The 24,916-nt window shown below is 41.5% G+C and overlaps 1 protein-coding gene across 5 annotated transcripts in view; it reads left to right on the plus strand.

Moving 5' to 3' along the window:
- The window catches only part of itprid2 (ITPR interacting domain containing 2), a 203,544-nt gene that overhangs the window by 155,149 nt on the left and 23,479 nt on the right, over positions 1-24,916 (plus strand). For all 5 annotated transcript variants that reach the window (XM_068035556.1, XM_068035555.1, XM_068035554.1 and 2 more), the window contains 4 exons: positions 8,267-8,352; positions 10,406-11,638; positions 12,040-12,117; positions 17,544-17,671. In XM_068035556.1, coding sequence (XP_067891657.1) covers positions 8,267-8,352; positions 10,406-11,638; positions 12,040-12,117; positions 17,544-17,671 — 1,525 coding nt within the window. The remainder of the gene's footprint in view (positions 1-8,266; positions 8,353-10,405; positions 11,639-12,039; positions 12,118-17,543; positions 17,672-24,916) is intronic.

The raw sequence follows: 24,916 nt of genomic DNA on the forward strand, positions 1-24,916 counted from the left end.
TCTCTTGCTGGGGAAAGGCATAACCTTTTGACCAGAGAGCACACAATGCTCAAGTTTTAGTAAATGGTATTGGCGGGGAGTACATATCCATACCTTTGTGTTGAGGTCACATAGAGTGTGACCTAATGTCTGGAACGGTAACTGTAGGCGTTGTCCATAATTGGCCAGTAGACAGAGTTGACCTACTCCTGGGGAATGATTTGGCTGGAGTGAAAGTAGTAGCTTCTCCCGTAGTCACGGAGAAACCAAGTGAAGTTAAAGACAGGATAGTTACAGGAAAAGGTTCCCAGAAGTTTTCCTTGTGTAGTAACCTGAGCAATGTCTAAACAAGTTCCATTGTCCGAAGTAAAATTGGCAGCACAGACAGACAGCCAAATATCTGAAAGTTTCTTTGGGGATTTGGATAATCAAATTAAATGTTTAATGCGTTTTCTCTGATCACGGATCAGCAAGCGAATCCAAAGTTAAATAAAGTGGCACAATCAGCTCAAACAAAAACCGAGGCAAAAGGAGTCCCAGAAGGCTATTACGTTAAAGATGGGGTTCTGATGAGGAAGTGGAGGCCTCCTCACAGACCTGCAGATGAAGAATGGGCGGTTGTTCGTCAGATAGTGGTACCGCCAAAGCATTGCCGAGAGCTATTAAGGTTAGTGCATGAAATTCCTATAGCGGGACATGTGGGAATCCGGAAGACCAAATCACGTATAAGTCAACATTTTTACGGGCCAGGTCTTTCCAAGGACATGGTGCAGTTTTGTAAAACGTGCCATATGTACCAGATTATGGGAAAACAACAACTTGCCATAAAATCGGCACCTCTAATTCCCATACCAGTTTTTGGGAGCCATTTAGTAGGATGTTGGTAGACTGTGTAGAACCTTTACCGTAAACAAAAGCAGGACGCCGATTATAGACTCACTGTCATGGATATGGCAACTCTGTTCCCAGAGGCCATTCCCTTGCAAACAATTTCTGTTAAGGTAGTGGTAGGGAAGTTAACCCAGTTCTTCACTAGATATGGATTACCGATTGAGATTCAGTTGGATCAAGGTTCCAATTTTATGCCTGAAATATTTCATGAAGTTGTGGGAATTTGGATATAACCTAGTTAAAGTCTTCAGCATACCACCCACAGACACAGGGAGCTTTAGATAGGTATCGCCAGACCCTCAAAACACTGATCAGTTCATACTGTCATACATATCCCCATGATTGGGGTAAAGGGCTAGACTTTCTTTTGTTTGCCACTGGGGATTCCCCCAATGAATCTACAGGTTTTAGTCCATTTAAATTAGTTTACGGACATGAGATAAGAGGTCCTCCTAAAACTAATTAAGTAAAGGATTTTCGAATAAAGGGATGAGTCTTCTATACTAGGTTATGTGTTCCGGGAACAACTCACGAGAGCTTGCAAAAGTGGCTCAGGAACACCTTAAAGCTTCCCAAACAACTATGAATAAATGCGCAGACAAGCATGCTAAGCCCCTTACATTTCAACCAGAGGATGAAGTATTAGTATTACAACCTCTACAGGGTGAACCGTTGAAAGCACGGTTCAGTGGTCCATATAAAGTAGTCAAGAGAATTGATAAGGTAAATTATTTGATTGATATCCCAGAGAAAGAATCGACTGTGTCATATGAATATGTTAAAACAATATTATCGGCAGGAGGAGGATAAGCAAGCACAGGTATGATAGTTAAGAATGAAAGGGATAGTGAGGATGAGGCAGAAGGAGTCCTAGACAATTCTTAGATTGAACTTCCTACCATCTGGTTCGATAATACCGAGTTGCTAGGAAGATTGGATACTATGCTTTCATATTTAGTAGCAAAGTAACGAGAAGAACTAATAGGCTACTCACAACATTTGAGAGAGTCTGTAGGGATAAGCCAGGATGTCCAACCTTAGCCACACATGATGTGGATGTAGGGGAATCAGTTCCTAGAAAACCGCATACTTACTGCTTAAGTCCAGAGAAACAGGCCCAGGTAAAAGCAGGAATCCAATACATGCTGGAAAACCACCTAATTGAACCCAGTCAAAGCAGCTGGAGTTCCCCAGTAGTATTAGTGTCTAAACCTGACGGTTCAACCAGACTTTACCTAGACTACAGAAAAGTTAATGCCATCACAAAGGCAGACTGCTACCTAATACCTTGCTTGGAAGACTGTATTGACATTCCAGGCAAAAATAATGTTATTGCAGATGCTTTATCACAAATTTAACTTTGTTTTGAGTTATATGAATGCAAAGATGGTACAAAACAAAACAAAACTATTAACTACAGGTAAAGAGTGAATGGGGGGTTAGTGTGAAAAATGTGTTTTAAAATGTTTTCAACTTCTGTTTTTGTACATTGTAATGAAACACATTTAACAATGGGGTTTTATTTCTCCAAGGGCAGAGTTTTACGAGTGTTTCCATTTTTTGTTAAACTGAAGTGGATTCCAAGATGTTTTTTTTTTAAAGAAAGTCACCAGAAGGTTTGGACTGAATTTGAACTGTAAACAGTTACTGGAAGGCACTGTTTTCAAATATCCCAGCAGGGGTTGTTTTTGACTTGGAGAGATGTTTTCAAAGAAGTGACAAACCAAGATTTATAGTTGTCATGAGACTGGACTTCTGGAAAGTTTTGGTTTTAATTTGAAATGTTTAAAAAAAAAAAGACAATTGGTGCTTCTGCCTGCACAGAAGCAAAAACAGCTCATCTCTCTCTTGAAAAGAAACCCTGCATTTCCAGCATGCCAGTTTCCTACTTCCTCATGTATTTGAAGGAACCTTGCATCAAATGTGTGGGCACTGAAACCTTGTTGCTGCCTTCCTGTTGTAAGACTTTTTTGGAGCCTTCTGTAACTGCATCTCTTGGAAGGTGTGTAAATATGTATTGTGGCCTGTGGAGAAGTGGGTCTAGAGTAAACAGTGCACTCCTCCTGCCTCGGTCGTAACCCTATCATTACTATTTGTGTGGGTCCGGACCTCTCGTTAGCCTACGACCATTCCAACGTGGGAAACTGACCTCTCATTTCCTCTCTGATCATTCTTATTTCTTTTCTGCGGAATCGGACCTCTCGTTTCCTATACAGCTGTTAGTTACTTCATCTGGTTTACCCCGAGAATGATATTACCTCCTCTTTTACCCAAGGAACCGTGATCCTGGCGCTGTGCCGTCTTTAGTTACTCCACCCGTAGACCTTGTTCTTTGGTTTGGATCCTCAAATTGGCCCGCCAGCTTCCCGTCCTCAACGCAACCTCCCTATCTAATGGGTGATAAAGTAAACATACTCGCCCATTCTCTAATGCCGATGTTCGACCGGGCATTGGCGACCGAGCCTTGAGGATCCTGCCGACTATGGAAAACTGTTGTGGAAAAATCTAACCACTCTCAAATCCACAGGATTAAAGCAAATTAAGACTTTATTTCAAGCAAGGGAGAAGGCTTCAGTTACCCCTCGAGAGCCTTCTCAATGATAGAGTTTACAGCACACATTTATAGGATACAATAGTCATTGCTCATTGATCTCACTACTCCCGATTCATACCAGGTTTATGACTTGACCAATGAACTGGATTGTATGGCCCCAACGAATGTTTCCTGTTATCTCAGCCCCCAACCTTGCCACTGCTGGTTCCCATGGTTTATTGAAGCCTGTCTAGTCTCTAATTTCCCCTTATCTCTTTTCTGAGTGAAGCAAGGGCAGCATGTTTACACACTCTGTTTGAGTCATTTAAGTACTGAGTTGTACAATCCCAGAACAGCGGTCAAGTACATCATCAGGCCAAAGGGTTCCTCACGACTACAGTCTTTCGTCTAAGATTATTAATGCATTCTCATGCTAAATCTACTAATATTGGCCCTTTTATCCCACTTCACCTTCTACATAGGTAGCAAGTACCTTGTACATGTTAGTCAAAGTCAAGGTCTGAGGCTCCTCCATCACTACATACTGGATTCCCATACCTGCCTGACTCGCAGTCAGACCCTCCAAGCCCTAACCATTGACCAATTCTAAAGTTCTACTCAACCTAAGGGATGTGACTGCCTCCTGGAACAAAGTGTCCAGGTAGCTCTTCCCCCTCCCTGATGTCCCGCAATGTCTGCAACTCAGATTCCAGCTCAGCACCTCTGAGCCGAAGTTGCTCAAGCTGTAGACATTTACCGCAGATATGGTTGTCTGGGACTACAATGCATTCCACTAACTCCCACATGTTGCAGTCAGGCATACCACCTGCCCTGCCATGTGTGTCTAACCTTAATTATTTGATTCATTTACTAAATTAGTAACTAGTAAACTAACGTAATAGCAAGTTACAGTCTCTTGGACACAAAAGAAGGACACTCACCAGCTAATGGAGGTAAAACAAAAAGAATAAAAAAAACAGCAGCTCCGTCCCCCTCAACACCAAATTCTCACGTGCATCAAATTCCCGACTTTAGCACTCCGTTAAACAAAGCACTCTGTTCCCTGATCGCTCTGTGCTCCACACCAAATAACCATAAATGTAGCATTTCCCCCTCACAAAAAGGAATTATAAGTAATAAAACCCCTAAATCAAGTCAATTCATCCCTCAGTAAATTTTTTTTTGTGGGAAAGAGAGATTGCTTCTTGCTGGAGATGTAGTAGAGAATTTAGGAAAATTGGGGTAGAGTTTCTGCAAGGTTGTGTTGGCTTTTTGAGTGTAATTCACCCAAAATCTGCCAAACTACCGCAAAAGATTGAGGAATTTCAAACGCCACTTGTGTGCAGCACAAATTGAGTTTTTAGCAATCTTTTGAATTATTTAAGAAACATCTCGTTGGAAACTGGCACTGATTAATTCTATCAGCATGGTGAATTTCAGGCGCCCATTTTGTGGGCCTTCAAGGAGGCTCTTAAAATTAAGGTTTTATTTTTTGGTGCAAGGGCATTAATAGGCACCTTTTCAAAGCTTTTAAATATTAATGTTTGTGCCTACATTGCTGATTGTGTCCAAAACAGAAACTCTACCCAGTTATATTCAAATCTAATATGGGCACAAGGTTTTGAATTTTGGTTCAAATGGGATTTTATGCCCAGGTTTGAAAGTGGGCCGTCACTGATTTCCAAAGAGTCAGTGGTCCTAACTTGTCTTTTGCCAGCTGTAACTTGAACAGCAGGAAAACACATATTGACCAGTAGATCTGAAAGCCTGATTGCCTAAGTGCACTAAAACCTTTATTACCTCTGAGTGAATGGAGCATAACATTTTCAGATCTGGGGTTCACTTGTTGTTCTGCAATCACTGGTTAGCCTTTATTTGCTTTATTGATTGTGCATTCCTTGTGTACTAAGTATTTCTCATCTTCCACATCAGATCCCTGTTGACTTTAGATTAAGTCAGGCAAACCACCTCCAATGCTGCTTGCCCCATGGAGTGTCCTGTGTAACATGCTTATTTAATACTCAATGTGTACACATAATGAAGACCACTCGTTCACTAGTAGCATGCAATCATTGCATGTGAGGTATAATAATATACTGTTTTGCTACAGTGGAAACAATTTATTTTGCATTAAAGCATTTTTTAAATTTTAAATGAAGTTTTTGTTCCAAGAGTTTACCACCAAAATATTTGGGCCTAAAAATAGGGTCAGGGCATGATCTCAGTGCTGAGCATGCGACACGAACCTAATGAAGCTGGTGGCCATGGGCAATTGGTTTGCTGAACCTCAATTTTTTTTATTACCAGTGAGCTACAGCCGCCAGTCACGGCTCCAGAGGCAGCTCATTAGTCCTGAAAGGCACCAACACTGACCAACATGGATGTCAATTGGAGTTGTGAGTAGAGTCCAGACTGGTAATTAAGAGGAGGGAAAGCAGCAGGCCATGGATTTAATGTTTAATTAAAACTTGCCTTTCTGGAGGAAGCCTGATGGTTGGCTAAGGATGGCTGGTTTAGCTGCCGAGTGCCTGAGAATACTGTCAGAAACACACATGGGATGCTGCTGTCAGTTGCAAGTGAATTTTACAAAAGTGGGCCCTAAGCAGGTATTAAACCCCCTATTTGCATATGCAAAGTGCCTAACGCCTGCTTCAGGTGTGGGTCCTGGGCACCTATGAAGGAGCCTTTACCAATATGGCAGGCGGCACACTTGCAATGTAGAATGAATGTGTGCATGCCGCCGACCATATTGGAGGTTTAAGCATCTGTTTTACACGTGTAAAATGGCCGGGGTGCAGAGAATTTCTAGGCTGTGATCTTTTTACAGATAATTCTAATAAAGTCTAGGTCATGACATGTACTTAGGAACAGCTAAATTCTTTTGTAAATAAACCTTTGAGTTACTAAAATTTATATTAACAGATACTTGCAGGGTGTGGTTGAAGGATGAAAGTTGAGCATTTTCAAATTAGTTTAATCAAATGTTTCCAATGTAACTGTTGCTGGTTCCCTTTTTGAACGTGAACAAAATTTACTGACGTGTTCATTAACACGAGAGCTGTTCGGCGTGTTTGGTGTATTGTGTTGTAAGTGACTTGTTTGGTGTAAAAAAAAAATTAACAGATGGGTACAGTACTACAGTACTTAGAGCACAATCTTTTTTTTCAAGGTAAAGCAAACTTTGGAGCTGCATGGAGTTGATTTTGATTCTGCAACCTAGTTGATAATTGACAAATTCCCTTCCATTTTGCATGACCATAACTAATAGATAACAGCACATTGTACTTTGATCGGAAAACATGATTATCCGCTACAATATTTTAAAATTGCTAATATCCTAAGTAACAGTTAATATAGATTGCTTTATAGAAACCTGTTAGATAACTATCATTTATAATGCAATCAACATATGTTGACAATAAGAGAAGGTTGCCTATAAGAAAAATCTAGTTCGTGTTGCAGTCATAAGTGCTCTTAAAATGATTGCAAATGTTTTTTTAAGATCCTGTTACACATTGGTTTTATGGATCCTTCAAATAAAAGGGATATGCACATCTTTGTTTGCTTCTGTAAAGCTACAATCATGCAACAGAAGTATATCTATCACCTATATTATTTTACTTTCTGAATGTTAATTTTGGCAAAGTTGAAACTTGATTTGGACCAAATATTTGTAGCATTTGCCTCTTCTTAGATAGCCCAACTGAATAAGGCACAGCTGAACCTTGCAAACCAAGCAAGTCTCAGATTCACTCCCTGGCCCATGTCAGTTATCTGATCTGGCTAGGATGCTGGTAGCATGCTACAATCAATCTTAGTGCCTCAGATTAGGGAGCAGAAAATTGACTTGGATTACTGTTTCCGATCACTTTTCAATGTCACCCACTGAAACTATGCATGGGTTGATATCAGTTGACGATAAAATCAAGCTTGGCTGTGATGCCCTACAAGACTGAATAATTATGAACATTCATTGTTTTGTCTGTATTTGCAGAATTGCCACATGGTTAAAAGCACTCGAGCAGGCTGTATCTCAGCATAAGCCAGCATTTTCATGCGAGGAAGGAGAAAATAGTGTATATACAGCATATCTAAACTTCCCCTCATCATAAGAAATGAGAGAGAAAAGTTCAGAGGAGCATCAACCATAGTATCTGTTGATAAAATGGAGAAAGACTAGAATGATTGTGGAGGTTGAAGGTGAGAGCTTGAAAGCAAGGATGCCCATCAGCTGGCTGGCTATTCCTGTGCCCAGCCAGGAGAACAAAGAGGTTCTAGAGGAGCCTCCTCAGGAATGAGAGTAATAACCCAGTCTTGTGTGACCTTTGGGTTTTATGCTGTTTAAGAGTTGCTGAGGGGAAAAGAAGATATGAAAGATTAAACCAAGCTTCCTGGAGCAGCTTTAGTAATGTAGAAAATAAGTTACCTATTAGGTCAAAAGAGATATTAATCACCAGAATATTGATGTAAAATGTGCAACAATCAAAGGTAAGAAGGGATAGCGTTTGGTTCCTATGGTTTTCCTTTAAATTGAAGAGTCTGTATAGAATTCATCTAGGCCAAGAATAAATTGGGTGTTTTGAATTTGCTAACCGATAATCATTTACAACTTACAAGTAGAAAAATAACTCGAACTGTAATTGAAACCTTACATTGTGAGTAAAAGTTCATCAAAATAGAAGCTGCACCACAACAATTTATGCAACTTTGTCTGTTAAAACCAGTTTGATTCTAGTTTGTGCAATGCATTCCATTCTGACATTATAACTTCTACGGGCCCAATTTCCATTTTTAGCTCTTGCTTTGTGTGCGTATATATTCTAATTTAAGTTCAGATTTAACCAGGGCTATTCTACTTTTCAGAACATTTTACAAGAACCAGCAGTTCCCATTCTGATAGCAGTGGCTTTGCAGAAGACCCATCCTCTGACTTGGGTGGACAGTGTCAGGTAGTAAATTATTACTTTATTGAAACAAAGTTATATATAAGTTTACGTATTTGTTTTTTTAAAATAGTGTTTTCCGGAGAATACAAAAAGGATAGCTAGCAGAAATCAGGGAGCAGGTCATATGCCCTCTCTCGGCTGTGGAATATTGTATGACATTTGAAGGGGAGGGAGAAGGAAAAATATTGATGAAGGCAGGAGAAACTGCCAACTTAACCTTCAATAAGCTTGAAAGAGGGAAATATTTTTCCTCAATATAGGATTATTCTTTTGCCCATTTCTACCTGGTATACACTGATTCAAAATCATAGCAGAAGCTGCTGGAAATACATAATGGGTCCATCAACATTTGAAAAGAGACCAGATCCGTCTGTATATTTGCAATATGTTTTATTTTGGATCTACAATCTTTGCAGTTTTAAAAAAAATCTGCAAGCATTTAATTAATTGAAATTAAATGTACCTTTTACAAATTGCCAAATAAGATTTAAGGGCTTGCTGTTACAAGCAAAATACCACAATATCACTATGTTTACTAAAGTTGTCCTAATCTGTAATGTATATCCAGTTTAATTACTCATCTAAATTAGCCACGCTATGTCAGGGGATATCAGATTTCTAATGCACGTCCTGTTGACTTTTAAGAATATCTTTAATGTCTAATAAATCTGTTCTATCTGCAGTTGAAATATATACCTGGGGATGCTGGTGACCTTTTTGGTGACTGAGACCCAGCAGATGCTGTAGGTCATATAGTCAGTATCTTTAAAAGCTGAGTAGGTACTGGTATTTGTAAAATAATCAACATTGATTTTTAAATTGGACAGCTGTATTCACTATTGCATCCCTTGTGGCTCAGATGCCATGTTGACACATGTCTGGTGTCATATTCAGATTCAGTGGAGCTTGCGTAATTCACTCCTCTTGTTACTTTGCACCTAATGCTTTGTTTCTCAGATCTCTTGTTTTTTTTTTCAATAGTGCATTTGATGTTGTGTTACTGTTTCCTAAATTCTTGCCTGTTTTTTTCACCCATAAGTTTCTGTAGAGGGACCTTTTATAGCCATTGACATATGACTTCAAATTAACCACCGTGAAAGAAATTTGTCAGACTATTTATTTTAATGTATCTTTTCTAATGCATTGTGCTTCCCTGTCTGTCATATACTTAAAGAGAAGAATAGATTTTACACGTTAAATTTCTGAGACAGATGATTGGTCTAAGTATATTTTTGTAACGGTTTCAGGTAATTTAGTTAAATTGTAGAAACACATATGCATTTCGTTGTATTTATGTGAGAGGGTGCAAACAGCTCTGGAGGAGGGTATTTTCATTGAACTGATAAGGAATTTCCGATGGCTTTCCTCATGGAGACTGGTCAGATTTAAGATCAACTTGCTTTTCTAGTTACATAAGGGTTTATATTTTGTGTGTAACCCCCAACTTAGCCAAGATAAAATGGATTTTATTTTGCCATTAGTGATATTTTGGTATAACACCTGCCTTTCTTTCTATATGTCTCAGCTATGTAAGTGATTTCTTATAAATGAGCAGATTAATCAATAACTTCAGCAGCAATTTCCATTCCAGGAAGGAGTTCCCTTGAGCCAGTTAAATAATTGCGGAAATAATTATGGTAAAGAAATCATTTGTTAGGGAATGTGACTAGTTTACCGCAAATTTATAGAGGTAGAAGAATTTTTTTGTGGGCTGTAGTTACTAAAATGAGACCGATTTGTCCTGCCTTCTAGTCAATGGTTCAGAGCTTTACTGTTATGTTGTGAAAACTAAATTATCTTTATTGTACACGCATAACTGATCTCTGCTTTTTAGACAAGTTAGAAGTCTGTAACAGTCACAATATAGATGATCCTTATTTATCCACTTCCTAATGTTGAATTTTGTCTTTCACCTTTTGCTGAAATGATGCAAAGACTATGAATGTCTAATTGGATACAAAATCATTTCATTTAAGCAACCGGTAACTGACTGATTTAATTATTTCAGTTGAATTAGAATTTTTTTTCCACATTTAATCCTTGTGCTCTATCCAAGGGGCCAGATGGTTACCTGCAAGCTATGGGGAGCAGTGCTGACAGCTGTGACAGTGAGACAACAGTCACATCATTAATCGATGACCTTAAGACTCCTCTGAGTTGTGACCAACCGTTTTTCACTCCACTTCAAACACCAGTGGAAAAAATGACTCTGGATATTCAAGAAACAAAGAAAGCAGAGTTAATTCCTGATGCTGTGGTTGAGACTGACTGCAAGGAAGCTGCTGGTGTGGGCAGTTCTAATCTGTCAGGTGAACAGAGGGCTTTGGGTTTCACTGGCGAAAAATATTCATCACAAGGTGAGGCGGCGCTGTACCCAGAAAGTGACATGAAGTTTGAAAGTGAGGATGATATTCCTACGTACTCTGTGCATTGTGGGGCTGGGCAAAGGCAGAACAGCATGGATTCTGCCCTGAGCTGGTATTCAGAACCTGCTGCTTTAAATGCTACTGTTGCTGAAACAATGAACTTTTCCTCTTCGTCAATAGATAAAATTACTACAGCACTCGAGAGAGCTAAAACAAAAACCTATTCTGTCTCAAGTGCCTCTGGAAGAGCAAGGCGTCCAGTGACCAAAGCAAGCGAGCGAATGATGAGAGAGGGGGAGGGATTGTCCAAGAATGACACTCTCGCAGAGCTGAAACGATCTACTTTCCAAAGGTCCAGCTCACTCCCAACTACTCTGCTCAGTCCAGTACGCGTTGTGTCATCATTAAATGTGCAGTTGACGCCAGACAGTGGCCCACAATGCAGCTCACCCTGTTTTACTTACAAATATACGGCTCAGAGGGAAAAAGAAATGGCCACTAATGATGAAGATGAGCAGTCAACTTGCCGATCAATGCTTTTTATCCCATCTGCAAAAAAAGAGAGAAGTAGGAAACAGTTCACTTTGAACAGGCACGATGAAATGCCACAACATGGATTGAGTTCACAGTCATTACCGATGCCATCAAATTTGACACAGTCTTGCTGTTCCCTTCATACGCTTCCTTCTGATTGGCTAGGCCAACCTTTGTGTGATCATATGAGAACCAGGAGTATGTGCAGTCTTCCTAACCTCATGGAACCTACTTGCACAACATGTACAGCACCTTTTGGACATTTGTATCCTCAGAGACCCAAGCCACACTGTTATCGTCACATTCCAATAAATCCTCCATCTGCTATTGAATCACAGCTCCGCGGAGTCCTTTATGAGATTAGAAGCACAGTACACAATCTTTCTCGGGTAATGAAGCATCATTTTATTTAAAGAGTTGGGGAAATAAGAATACTCTGCCTATTGGATAAGTCTAGGTATAGGTGGCGTGCTGTTTTCTTCAATATCTAGTGGTAATCAACAACATTCCTGAAATACATCATTTGGGAGATTAGCAACTGTTCATTATTTAATCATTTTGTTTTGTGAAGGGAGGTGGGGGGGTGGCCTGCAGTTGCATGTTATTAGCCTGACATGGATATATTTATAACTTGAAACATGTTCTGACTATGATTGTTTCAGTTTTGCCCTTAATTTTGCCTTTAATTGTTCATTTTAAATCTATATATGATCTGCAAACTTTTAAACCATCTCTTGGCTTCCCAATTATTTCTGCTGCTTGTTAATCAAATCACTTGTTATATTTTCAGATCCCAATGTTTCAGGGGAGCGATCAATCCTTTCCTTACTATACTTCATTGAGATCAGGTCTTTTACCCTTCTATGAAGTAAGTTGCCTTCTGAAACTTAAATAAAACCTGTTACTTTTTTTTGATGGGCTTTTGTTCCAGAATATTTCAGAAGTGGGTGGCAATGGCCTGTAACAAAGTTGTATATATGACCCATTTCATTAGTGTTACTGCCAATATAACCATTATAATTACTGGCCTTCATACCATTGGTTCATCTGTTCAAGTTCCAATGATTTATTTTTCATTAGTTCTTAATTGTGTTTCTAATTGATATATCCTAACTAAGCAAAAAAAAAAACACTCTACACTGCACTATGGGTCAAGTGGGAAGATCAAAAGTGACAACTGTTTTGTGAATTTGTTTGCATTTTGAAGGGATTGATATAGCAATTGGAACCTTTATCTACTTCTTTGTGGGTGCACCGTCCCCACATAGACTGCAGTGGTTCAAGAGGTGACCCACTCAGACCACATCTCAAGGGCAACCAGAGTTGGACAATAAATTCAGGTCTTGCCAGTGAAGCCTGCATCCCAAGATTTTTATTTGAATTCCCAATCTTGGGTAAAATAAAAGCTGGATGCAGAGTAACGCTCTTGCTGGCCTAAAAAGTGCCTTAATCCTAACCTCCAAAGAACTATTCCCCACTGTAACACTGGGAAGTTTTCCATTTCCCACAGCAAACATGCCATGCCTTGTCTGAGCAAGATTACTAAATTAGTGCAATTTGTGCCAAACAATTCCCATTTTGTGCTGTGGACCCATGCCTGTTAGTAATTGGGTCCAAACTCCTAGAATCCTACATGTCGGAAGAGGAGACTTTTATCTATGAGGCTTTGCTCCTATTGTCAGCTGTGAAGATGAAAGTAAATGAGAGAATGCTAGTATTGGTGGAGGAGGTGCATGACATCAAGGAGGTTCCATACAACCTGTGCCTGGCAACATAAATCTTTACTGTACTCAATTTAATGGAGAAATCAATGTAAATAGAATTTGGAGGAATTTTATTTGCCTCCTTCATTCTTTAATTGGTAGATTTTGCACAGTGCTCATGCCAGGCTCATTATTTTCATACGTTCTTAGTGAGTGTCACCAAAAAGGTAATTGTGCTTTGAAAGATATAAATGCCTCCAGGCTGTGCGTCCACCTGAAGTAAATTTTTATTAAGCAGACACCATCTTTAAGAAAGTTCAACAAACTCTCCAGTTTATTTAGGCACAAACGAATAATGTAAAATCTTGTCCCTATATCATCATTACATTGGCCTAGCAACCCAAAAGTCTGAATTTAAATTCTACCATGGCAAGGTGTGAAAATGAATTTAATCTGGCAATTTGTGGGCTGGAACCAGAAAAACAAAAAAAAAGGAAAGCTGGATTGTTGGAAAAAGCCTAATTGGTTCACCAGTGTCCTTCAGGGAAGGAACCTGCCATATTTGCCTGATCTGACCTACCTGTGACTCCAGTCTCACACTATGTCATTGATTCTTAATGCCCTCAGGGAAATTAGGGATAAGCCAATGTCGTACATATCACAAGAACAACATTACAGTGACCTTATACACTGGCTGTTTTTTTATGTAAATGGTGCATTCTTCCATCTTTTCTCCTTTCCCAAGGAGAGAACATTTTACTGAATGTTTGCTGCTAAAAATAACATTTTTAAATAATAAATCAATGGGCCATATTTTGCTGTCAAAATAAAGGTGAGACTAATGGCACCTATCATTATTTATGTTGTGAATCTTCAGAATTCTCTACCCCAGAGGGTTGTGGATGCTCCATCATCAAATATATTTAAGGCTGAGACACACAGATTTTTGGTCTCTCAGGGAATCGAGGGATATGGGAAGCTGGCAGGAAAGTGAAGTTGAAGGTCTGCCATGATCGTATGGAATGGTGGAGCAAGTTCGACGGGCCTAATGGTCTACTGCTGCTTCTCTTATGTTCTTGTGTGTAAATGGCACAGCAAATTCAGAATAGGAACAGATATGTTGTTAAATCCCAATAGTGAAATGTTGCTGCTTGAGTTGCATCGCTCCATCATTAGCTTCTGAAAAATGTTATTTCAGTCTCTGCCTCGCATTGAGATGCATTGAGTGACATGAAGTTGCTGTATTTGTGTGGTAGACATGAACTAAACTTGCCACAGGAAATAAAGTTTTGTCATTGAAAGCATAGGTATCCTTAAAACAATGTGACATTTGTTAATTACTGCCAAACAACCTCTCTGGGAATGAAAATTAACCATTATATGTATGGGCTGGGAATTAACATTGAGGTGGTGGCCCCGCCCACCGGCTGTAAAGTCGGGGGCATGCCTGCCTCCGCCGGGCCTGGAAGCCACACTGTTATTTTGTGTGGCCCACGCCCTTGATAGGCCTCAGTCAGGACTGTTGACCTGCTGAGGCTGGAAGTCCCACCTCCAGGCTGCTGGCCAATCAGAGGGCTGGCAGCTCTTCAGTCCCAGCAGCATCACCGGAAGCGGTGGCCACTGCTGAGGCTGCACCCAGTAAGAAGAGAAAAGATGGATGTTGCCCTTCAGAAGAGGTAAGTGGAGGTCAGGCCTTGCCGGGGACAATTGCCTATCCTCTGGCAAGGTAGGGTGGGTCAGAGAGCAGGGCATGTGGGGTAGTTTTGACAGGAGTAACCCATGCTCCTCTGTTGGGCACAGGGTGTCTGATCAGGAGGCCCCCCCCACCTCCAGCCCACAGGAAGGCTGCCAGGCATTACTGGGCGACCTCCTCAGGTGCTGAAGTGCCTATTACCAGCGGCGACAAGAAGAGGCCCTTAAGTGGTAATTAATTAGCCTGCTGTCTCTCGCTCGATACCTGACTTGACCTTGAATTTACTCACTCTAATTTACATATCCTGCTCAGTGCTTGCACTGTTTATTTTTCAATCCTTCCATCTGATAGGTTAATGAGATACAAAGTTGGTTGCCCTATTCAGTCAGGTTCCAGATGCCTGGTTTTATTCACTGCCATTATCAGCTCTCACTTTCAGCAACCAAATGAGCAAAAAAGTTTTGAGCTGAAGGGCGCAGGGGCAAGTCTAACTAGTGGCAGATGCTGTTGGATACTCTGCTACAGCAAACTCTGGCCTTCCATGTTTGGGAGCAGATTGCCAGTTCTCAGCCTTAAATTACCATTTGAATGTGATTTTCTTATATGTAATTCAGATAATTAATCCCAGGTGTTATATTCTCCTTTTATTTTTTCTTTCTCTCAAGTCAATTTTTTCTTTCTTTCTCTTCATTTCTCTTGCTGTACCTGATTTGGCCATGACTTCATCCTCTCTAATTGGCCCTTCCTTCAGTTCTTGAGCTGTTTTATTTCTCCAAACTTTAATTTGATTGGTTAAAGAAATACATAGTTGTTTGAGCTGTTCTCACAGGTCCCAGATGCCCTGATCCCTTGCCATGCCTCTATTAGCTCCCACTTTCAGCAACCTTTAAGAGCTATGGGCTGGATGTTAAGGAGCTGGCGGGGGGTCCCACCACCGGGCCCATATGGTCTCAGCCCTTTAGAGAAGCCCCCTGCCCCTAGGCTCTATTTAACAGCACTCAGGCAATTGACTGCCTGGCACCGGGGTCCCCGTCCCTTTAAGGATGAGGTCCCACCCCCCAAGAGCTGCTGGTACTACAAGAGCAGCTGGTATTACAAGAGGCCCGGGACCAGGACCTTGGGTAAGTGTGACGTGGTCATCGGGTAATGTCTGGCAGGTCCCAGGTGGGGGGGAATTTGGTGGTTGAGGGCAGTGGGGGGGTGTTAGCAGAGGGTCAGCCTTTGCTGCCGGGGCCCTCCTTGGACCACAGATTTCCCATGGAGGAGGCTACCTTGTTTTACTGGGCAACCTCCCCACGTGGCAGAGCTCCCACCAGCCACTGGTAAAATACCAGCGGTGGTGGGAAGAGGCCCTTAAGTGGTCATTAATTGGCTACTTAAGGACCTCAACTGGCCTCTGGGCAGGAAGGGCATCCTTGACCTTCCCTGTCCCAGACTAAATTCCAAGGCATCGGGAAGGCGACGGGGACTCTGCCCTCCCCATATCCCTGCTTCCCATGCAGTTTTATGGGCACCCCCTCCCCGCCTCTTTCCCTGTCTGTAGTGGGCCCATAAAATTCAGTTCTAAATTTGCACAAGCTTTTCTTTCTTTGGCCTCCTTATCTCGAGAGACAATGGATAAGCGCCTGGAGTTGGTCAGTGGTTTGTGAAGCAGCGCCTGGAATGGCTATAAAGGCCAATTCTAGAGTGACAGGCTCTTCCACAGGTGCTGCAGAGAAATTTGTTTGTCGGGGCTGTTACACAGTTGGCTCTCCCCTTGCGCCTCTGTCTTTTTTTCCTGCCAACTACTAAGTCTCTTCGACTCGCCACACTTTAGCCCCGTCTTTATGGCTGCCCGCCAGCTCTGGCGAACGTTGGCAACTGACTCCCACGACTTGTGATCAATGTCACAGGATTTCATGTCGCGTTTGCAGACGTCTTTAAAGCGGAGACATGGACGGCCAGTGGGTCTGATACCAGTGGCGAGCTCGCTGTACAATGTGTCTTTGGGGATCCTGCCATCTTCCATGCGGCTCACATGGCCAAGCCATCTCAAGCGCCGCTGACACAGTAATGTGTATAAGCTGGAGATGTTGGCCGCCTCGAGGACTTCTGTGTTGGAGATGTGTGGGCGGCGCAGTGGTTAGCACCGCAGCCTCACAGCCCCAGGGACCCGGGTTCGATTCCTGGTACTGCCTGTGTGGAGTTTGCAAGTTCTCCCTGTGTCTGCGTGGGTTTTCTCCGGGTGCTCCGGTTTCCTCCCACAAGCCAAAAGACCTGCAGGTTAATAGGTAAATCGGCCATTATAAATTGTCACTAGTATAGGTAGGTGGTAGGGAAATATAGGGACAGGTGGGGATGTTTGGTAGGAATATGGGATTAGTGTAGGATTAGTATAAAATGGGTGGCTGATGTTCAGCACAGACTCGGTGGGCCGAAGGGCCTGTTTCAGTGCTGTATCTCTAATCTAATCTAATCTAAAGATACGGTCCTGCCACCTGATGCCAAGTATTCTCCGGAGGCAGCGAAGATGGAATGAATTGAGACGTCGCTCTTGGCTGACATACGTTGTCCAGGCCTCGCTGCTATAGAGCAAGGTACTGAGGACACAGGCCTGATACACTCGGACTTTTGTGTTCCGTGTCAGTGCGCCATTTTCCCACACTCTCTTGGCCAGTCTGGACATAGCAGTGGAAGCCTTTCCCATGCGCTTGTTGATTTCTGCATCTCGAGACAGGTTACTGGTGATAGTTGAGCCTAGGTAGGTGAACTCTTGAACCACTTCCAGAGCGTGCACAAGCAAGTCTAAGCTAATGACCGGTACCATTAGATGTCTTGCTACAGCAAATTCTAGGTCAATGCAATTTGTTGGTTGTCATCTGTGAGGGGGAATATTAATTTTTTTCAACTTTTTTTCAGACTACATATCAGGAGCTGCAGCTAATGAGAAGAAATCTGAACTTTTTTAGAACACAGATGATGGACTTGGAATTTGTTATGCTGAGGCAGCAAACTCTGGTGTATCAGCACTTGTCTGATGAGGAGAGGTGGGATTTAACAGCCTTGCTGTTCATTTTCAGTAGCGATACTTGCTCACTTTCTCCTTCGCGATACTACATTTCCTCAATTATTTTTAAACCTTTCACGTTTTTTTGCAAAGTTCAAATCTAGCAGTAGTCTCTCTCTAAAACTGATTAAGACAGAATAAAAGATCTTATATTCATTAGTATTTTCTGAACAAAGTTTATTTTTAAAAATGCTAATTACATTTCACTGCTGTTTAGTAAAATAGACTATTTATAAATTAAAATTGAAAGCTGACCAGACTTCACATCTGTCGCAAGTAATATAGTCAGTTTAGATCTTTGGAATATGATATTTATTCTATAAATAACACAATCATTGATTGACTAAGATGTGATGTTTTGATGTCGGCTAGATTACAGGTGTAAAGACTGAATTCAGTGAGGTCTGACACAGTCGGTTTCAAGATCCCAGATTCCATTTTCAGTTTGTTTTTAAAAAGTGCCCTTTTAATATCTTATAAATCTGTATAAAGTAATCTCTCGTTTGCCTGGTTTTAAAATGAAAAGGCCTGGTTTAAACCAATCTTTTAGCATGTCTGATGCTGCAAACTGTGTCTTGTCAGTATCTTCAGGGCGTGAATATCTCTTGTCTTGGTGATCAAACTGGACGTAAAATTCAATTTTGTTCAACTTTGTGTTTATATTTATGTTTAAATCACTGCTATTTCTCCTCCAGGACTGTCCATCTATAAGAAATTTGGTTCCTCTCTTTGATATGATTTCTGTTTTGAAGTAGGGTCTGCATCAAAAATGTTAACTATCTTTTCTCTTCTCAGATGCTGCCTGACCTGCTGAGTGGTCACAGCATTTTCTTTTTTTAATACAAATTTAAGGGTGTGGTTGACCAGAATGCTCTACAGTTTAAGCATGACTTCTTCCAATTTATATGCTATGGATGTCTATATAGTTCAGCATTATAGTTTGCTGCACTGCCCTTGTTCGGTCCGAGTCTAATAGAACTGCTAGATGTCTTTCAGCCTCATGCGTAGCTATTTTGAGACCTTAGATTCAACCTTGTCTCAGTGGCGGCCTTTGGTGACATTTAAATTGACTTTAAAAATACCTTATTGGGTATGAAGCATTTTGGAACATTTTGAGAGTGTATATAAATAGAAGTTTTTCTTTCTCTTTCCATGCTACTTGTATTTTCTTCTTAAGTGGAGTGCATTTGTCTGCATGAAATTTCATCTACTACTATAACAGCCACTTAATATTTTGTTTAATTCTTGACTTAGCTCACATTCTGCCTCCTTGGCTTCAACAGCCCTTCCTAGTTTGGTATGATCTGTGAATTTGACTGATCTGCATTGAGCTTCCAGATCCAAGTGATTAATGCAAGTTAAAAGCAGCAGACACATCACACTGATTTCCAGGCACTCCATCAGCACTTCTCCCTATCTCCACAAAGCTCCTCTAACAAGTACTCAAAGCTTCCCATCTTTGAGCTGTTACCTTATCCATTTCTAGGTTCTACCATAAATCAACTATTAAATAGCTATTCTTTGGGCATCTTGTCAAAAACTGTTCAGTATACCACACCTTGGGTCTTTCTGGAGTTCATTTCTGATGTAATTTTTTTTTAAAAGGTCAAGTAAGTTGTGTTGTATGAGTGCCTTTAAGAGTGATGACCCTTTTAAGATCTTAGTATGCTAATGAACCAAGTACAAGGACATAGTCATGTGACTCAGTCAAAGCCACTCTGCAATTGTAACACCCAGAGTAAGGTTCTGTGAATAGTTTGCTCTGTACTTGTTTGAGATCTTCAGCATAACTGGACTCCACGCATCTCATTTATGTTGCATCAGAAAAAATTAAAAATTCATTACATGGTGACAGCTATGGTGAGAAGACAAAGTCTCAGCTTGAAAACCACAGATCAAGCAGCTTTGACAATGACCTTTCCTACAGCCAAAAGAGAGAAAGTTCCACAGAAATACTGGCCCAAACATTAAAAAAAACTTAGCTCAAGCTGTAGAAGACCGAGCACAGCACAACAGGCTGCAAGTAAATAGGGTGTCATTGTGCCGGTGGTCATGGGATATTGGTTTAAAAAAAAATCTAGCTTTGAAGTGCTTAGAAAGTCTTTTTTTTTGCAAAGGCTCCATTAAAAAAAATGGGTAAGACCCGACTCCTTTCCCAGGCTGATCAAAGTTGGAGCCATTATAGGAAGCGCCCGATAGCAAAAAGCATGGGAATCTTCTGATCACTGCAGAGCCTCCATCCACGTGGCCAAAGTTTAAAAAAAATTAAATCACTCGAGCATGAAGAAGAGCTTTCATTCACATAGCCACAGCTGTAAAAATACCATTAACCACTTGAGCGTGAACAAAATAAACAAACTCTGTGGGGAAAAAAAGCAACTGAACTGCCTAGTGAACAGCTGTGTAAACAGACCAGCTTAAGTGCTGCAAGCAAGATAAACGTAAAGCACAATCAAACACCTGTCCCTCCCAATCCAGCTAGTCTAAATAACAGAGTTTCCTAAATGGGAAATAGTGCAGAGCCATAGAACAATCTTAAAGCAAGTTTTAAGTAAAAGAACAGCAGAAAGATGGATACCAAATTTCCCAGCATGAACTGAAGGCCTTGGATATCCTATCTGAGTTCCAACTTTTCAAACAAAGAATGCAGTTATGCTTTGCAGACCAAGTAATAGTCGAACCAGAAAAACAGGTTGTGAAAATTCTAATAGCAGTTGGAAATGTTGGATTACACAGAATCAATACCTCTGGCTTATCTGACGAGGACCAGAAAGATGTGCAAAGCTATAGGAAGTGCTGGAAGATCAGCTCCAATTATGCGTGAATTTTAGAATTCATCACCTGGAATTGATGTCCTACAGGCAACAGCCGCAGGAATCAATAGATCAGTTCATCAGTAGATGCTGTAGTCAGGGCAATGAATGCAATTTCTCGAAACTGGGATGTCAGAGTGACTAATGGAGCTGATGGTTGTCTTGACACCCATTGAAGTATTTCAGAAAGACCTCTTGGAGGAAAAAGAAAGGTCACAGCATTGATGCACTGCTAGAAGATGGCAGACAATATGAAGCCTGTGTGGCTGGACAACACCTGAAAGCACTAGGTGCAGCCAACAGGATAGGCACAATAACCAGGTCGAAAAGAGCAAGCGAGTTGTGTGTTAAGTGTGGTTGGTCGCACTCACCGTGAAGTTGTCCTGCATTTCAAGACCTGTGTGAGGCATTTGGTGCAAAAGTACACTGGGCCGACCTATGTAAGAACTCTGGCTCCAAGAATGCAGCCAGAAGTCAGAATAAGATGCATGAACAAAAGACAGGTACAACAACAGGGCAACAGCAGCAAGGAGAGCTCCAGAAACCTGTGCAAATGCAAGCCGATACATAAAGTCCACAGCGAAACAGAACTGAGACAAGACTCAGAGAAGCAATTCTCAGCCAAAAGACGAGCAGGCATTTCACATCATGTTGATGAAGTCAAACAACTGGAAGCTTTCACCACTATTAACATCATGTGCCCAAAGAAAGCTGGCAAACATACACTCAGGGTTAAGACTGACATCCGAGCTAATGCAAATATCCTACCAATCCGAATCCTGAAGGATATGTACCGGAGTCGCTGGAAATCAATGATACAACTGACAACTGCCAAGTTATCTGCTTACAATGGGTCACCCATTCCTTGCAGCAGCACACAAACAATGCAATGCAGCTATGGCAAGTCGGTATGGAAATCACAAATATTCTATCTGGTAGACACGAGCGGACCAGTGGTGGCAGCACTACTGGTGCAGTTCAATTACGTGCGTACTGAAGAAGGATGGAACAATCAGGGTTATGTGCAGACCCAAGGCATCTAAACCTCTCCCTAAAGAGATGCCCCCACAAGATTCCGACATCATAAGAATTGAATCCCAAGTTCACAGAAGCCAAATTCTTCAAGTTGGATGCTAAACATGGATATTGGTCAGTACACCTAGCTAAGAATCTCAAGACTTCACCACCTTCAGGACACCATTTGGAAGATATTGCTTTAGAGACTACCCTTTGGCTTATCTGTCAGTCAAGATCTGTTCCAGCAGCATATGGACAGAATTATAGGAAACGTGCCAGGCTGTATATGCATTGTTGATGATATTGCAGTAATGGGCAAAACCAAGGAAGAACATGATCAAAATCTCCAGTCACTGATTGCAGTAGCTCGTCACGATGAGCTTGTTTTTAACAGCAAGAATTGCCAGGTGAATGTAAGTCAGATCAATTTCTTTGGCTCCATCTATTCTGGTTGCAGAATCCATCCTGACCCAGGCAAAATCGAAGATGTAAGGCATATGCCTACCCCATCTGACCTCTGGAAATGTTTTGGATTTTTCAATTTCTTGGCACCATACATTCCTAATTGTTCTAACAGAACATCATCACTGAGGGAGCTCTTAAAGAAAGACGTACCATTTGCATGGGAGAAGGACTATCAGCTTATGTTTGCTTCTCTCAAACAAGCATGATCAGCGGACGCCTGTATCCTGCAGTACTACGATCCAAGGATGAAGACAATCCTGGAAGTTGATGCCTCACAGAAGGGGCTAAGAGCGTATATCCTGCAGGATGGCAAACCAATTGCATTCGGTTGCAAATGTTTATCCTCAGAGCAGTCTAATTACTCAAACACAGCATGAAACACTTGCTCTGGTGTTTGGGATCACAAGGTTCCACACCTACCTGTTCGGTAAGCAGTTCACGGTGGAAACCGACCACAAACGACCGGTGATGATCTGGCGCAAACCATTGACAAGCACACCACCTCGACTACAGCGACTTTTGGTGAAAGTACAGGGGTACGACTTCATCTGCTACAAACCAGGTACCAAAATGGTCACCTCTGATCGCTGAGCAGATTGCCAAATCTGAACAAGGATGAAGTAGATCCAGTGGGATGACAAGTAGACAGTATGGATATCAAGGTGGAAGATGTGCTCAAAATCTATTTATTGTATTTTGGTCAGCACACATGACCATCTACAATCAGAAACAGCCAATGACCCACAACTGAAGGCACTGTGGAGAGTCATCATAGAAGGTTGGCCTGACACGGTTAAAGAGGCCAGAAACCCTCAGATGCTTTTGGCCTTATCGAGATGAACTTGGTATCTCGAGAGATCACCTTTGAAGGAAAACAAGTGATTGTGCCCAGAGCTCTCTGACAGTACATCTTGTCATAAATTCACCAAGGCCATATGGGTATCGAGTGAACAAGATGACTGGGACGAGACACTTTTTATTGGCCAGAGATCAACAGTGTCATTGAAAGGTTAGTGAAGATGTGCGAGGCATGCCTGAGCCACCAGCCACAACAACGCAAAGTACCCCTACACCCTCACATCGTTCCTTCAGTCCCTTGGTCCAAAATCGCCACTCATCTATTTTCTGTTAACGGAGACTACTTTATCTTGGTTACCAATTATTTCTCCAAATTTCCAATTATCAGACAGGTAAAAGACACTTCAAACACTGTCGTTGCAGACACATTGAGTGCTATATTCAGTCTATTCTGTTCACCTGAAGAAATCACTTCTGTCAATGGGCCCCAGTATATGGGCAAACCTTTCAGGGATATGTGCACCAAATGGGGCATAAACCATGTGACGACCTCACCACATTTCCCTAGATATAATGGTCTTGCCGAACGAATGGTTTGCACAGTCAAAGCACTTAACCTGAAGTGTAGGTCAACGAAACAAGATTTTCATCTTGCCACGCTCCACCTCAGAGCTGCACCTATGGATATGGGCTTACCATCACCAGCAGAGATCATGTTTGGCAGACAAGTGTGAATGACTCTGACAAGCTATCATCTGTCCAAATTCTTCAAGATGCAGAAGACATTGCTCGAAAAACAGGAGAGAATGAAGATGGTGCATGACTGAAACGCAGGGGTGGAACTACCTCACTACATGTGGGTCATACATCCCACAAGAGAACGTGGTTACCTGCAGTGGTATCCAAAATATGCAGTGAGCCTAGGTCCTACGAGATTACAACATCAGCGGAGCGGTGTTGAGAAGGAACCAAAGCCAACTAAGAGAAGTGTGTAATTCTCCAATTGCGCACAGCGGGCTCGAAAGAACACACTCCAACGATGAGAGTGTAACAGAACCATAGGACAACAACCAACACAGTGACAACATGCCTGCAAACCCGAAACACCCAAGGGTGAAATCCACATCCCCAGAAGGTTATGCCATAAACAGATCTGGTAGAGTTGTCAAACCACCAAAATGATATATAGACTTTTAAACTTCTATACTTGTAAATTTTATGATCAATATCCCACATAACTAATTTTGATAGCTAATTTTATGTATTTTTACTTGTAGCATATGAGACTTATCTTTGGAAAGAAAAGGGCTGTTGTCTGCCTGGAAGAGTGATGACCCTTTAAGATCTTGGTATGCTAATGAGCCAAGTACCAGGATGTAGTCATGTGACTTGAGGTCACTCTGTCATACTCAGAGTAAGGTTCTGTAAATAGTTTGCTCTGTACCGAATATAATAGTTTAGCTGTAATAAACCTGTTTGAGATCTTCAGCATAACTGGACTCCACGCATCTCATTTATGTTGCATTAGGCAACATAAAGAGCTCATTACAGGTTGGTCAGGTGAATCACCCCCTTCTAAACCCATGTGGTCTTTTAGCAAGTTATCAGGGTTTGAGCAAAAAAATCGAGGCTGTCACTCCAATATGGTACTGAGAGTATGCTGCGCTGTTAAAGGTGCTGTCTTTCGTATAAGACATGAAACTGAGGCCCCAACTGCTTGGGTGGATGTAAAAGATCCCATATCACTATTTTGAAGAAGAGCAGGGGTGTTCTGGCCAATATTTATCCCTCAATCAACATCAGAGAAACAGATTATCTGATCATTATCACATTGCTGTTTGTGGCAGTCTGCCGTGTGCATACTGGCAGCCACATTTCCTACATTACAACAGTGACTGCACTTCAAAAAGTACTTTGTTGGCTGTAAAGCAGTTTGAGACGTCCAATGATCATGAAAGGCGCTATATAAATGCAAGTTTTTCTTTTCTTTCAGATGGGTAATCAGGTTTACTTATGATTCCATTATTTTATCTAGTAATGAGGTGAGGCTGATGGGTTTGTAGTTGCCTCGGTCTGTGTGGCCACTCTTTTGGAAAATGAATACCAGATTCACCTGTTTCTATTCTAGCAGG

The sequence above is a fragment of the Heterodontus francisci genome, chromosome 7 (assembly GCF_036365525.1).
Source record: "Heterodontus francisci isolate sHetFra1 chromosome 7, sHetFra1.hap1, whole genome shotgun sequence".
In the NCBI taxonomy this organism is placed as follows: domain Eukaryota; kingdom Metazoa; phylum Chordata; class Chondrichthyes; order Heterodontiformes; family Heterodontidae; genus Heterodontus; species Heterodontus francisci.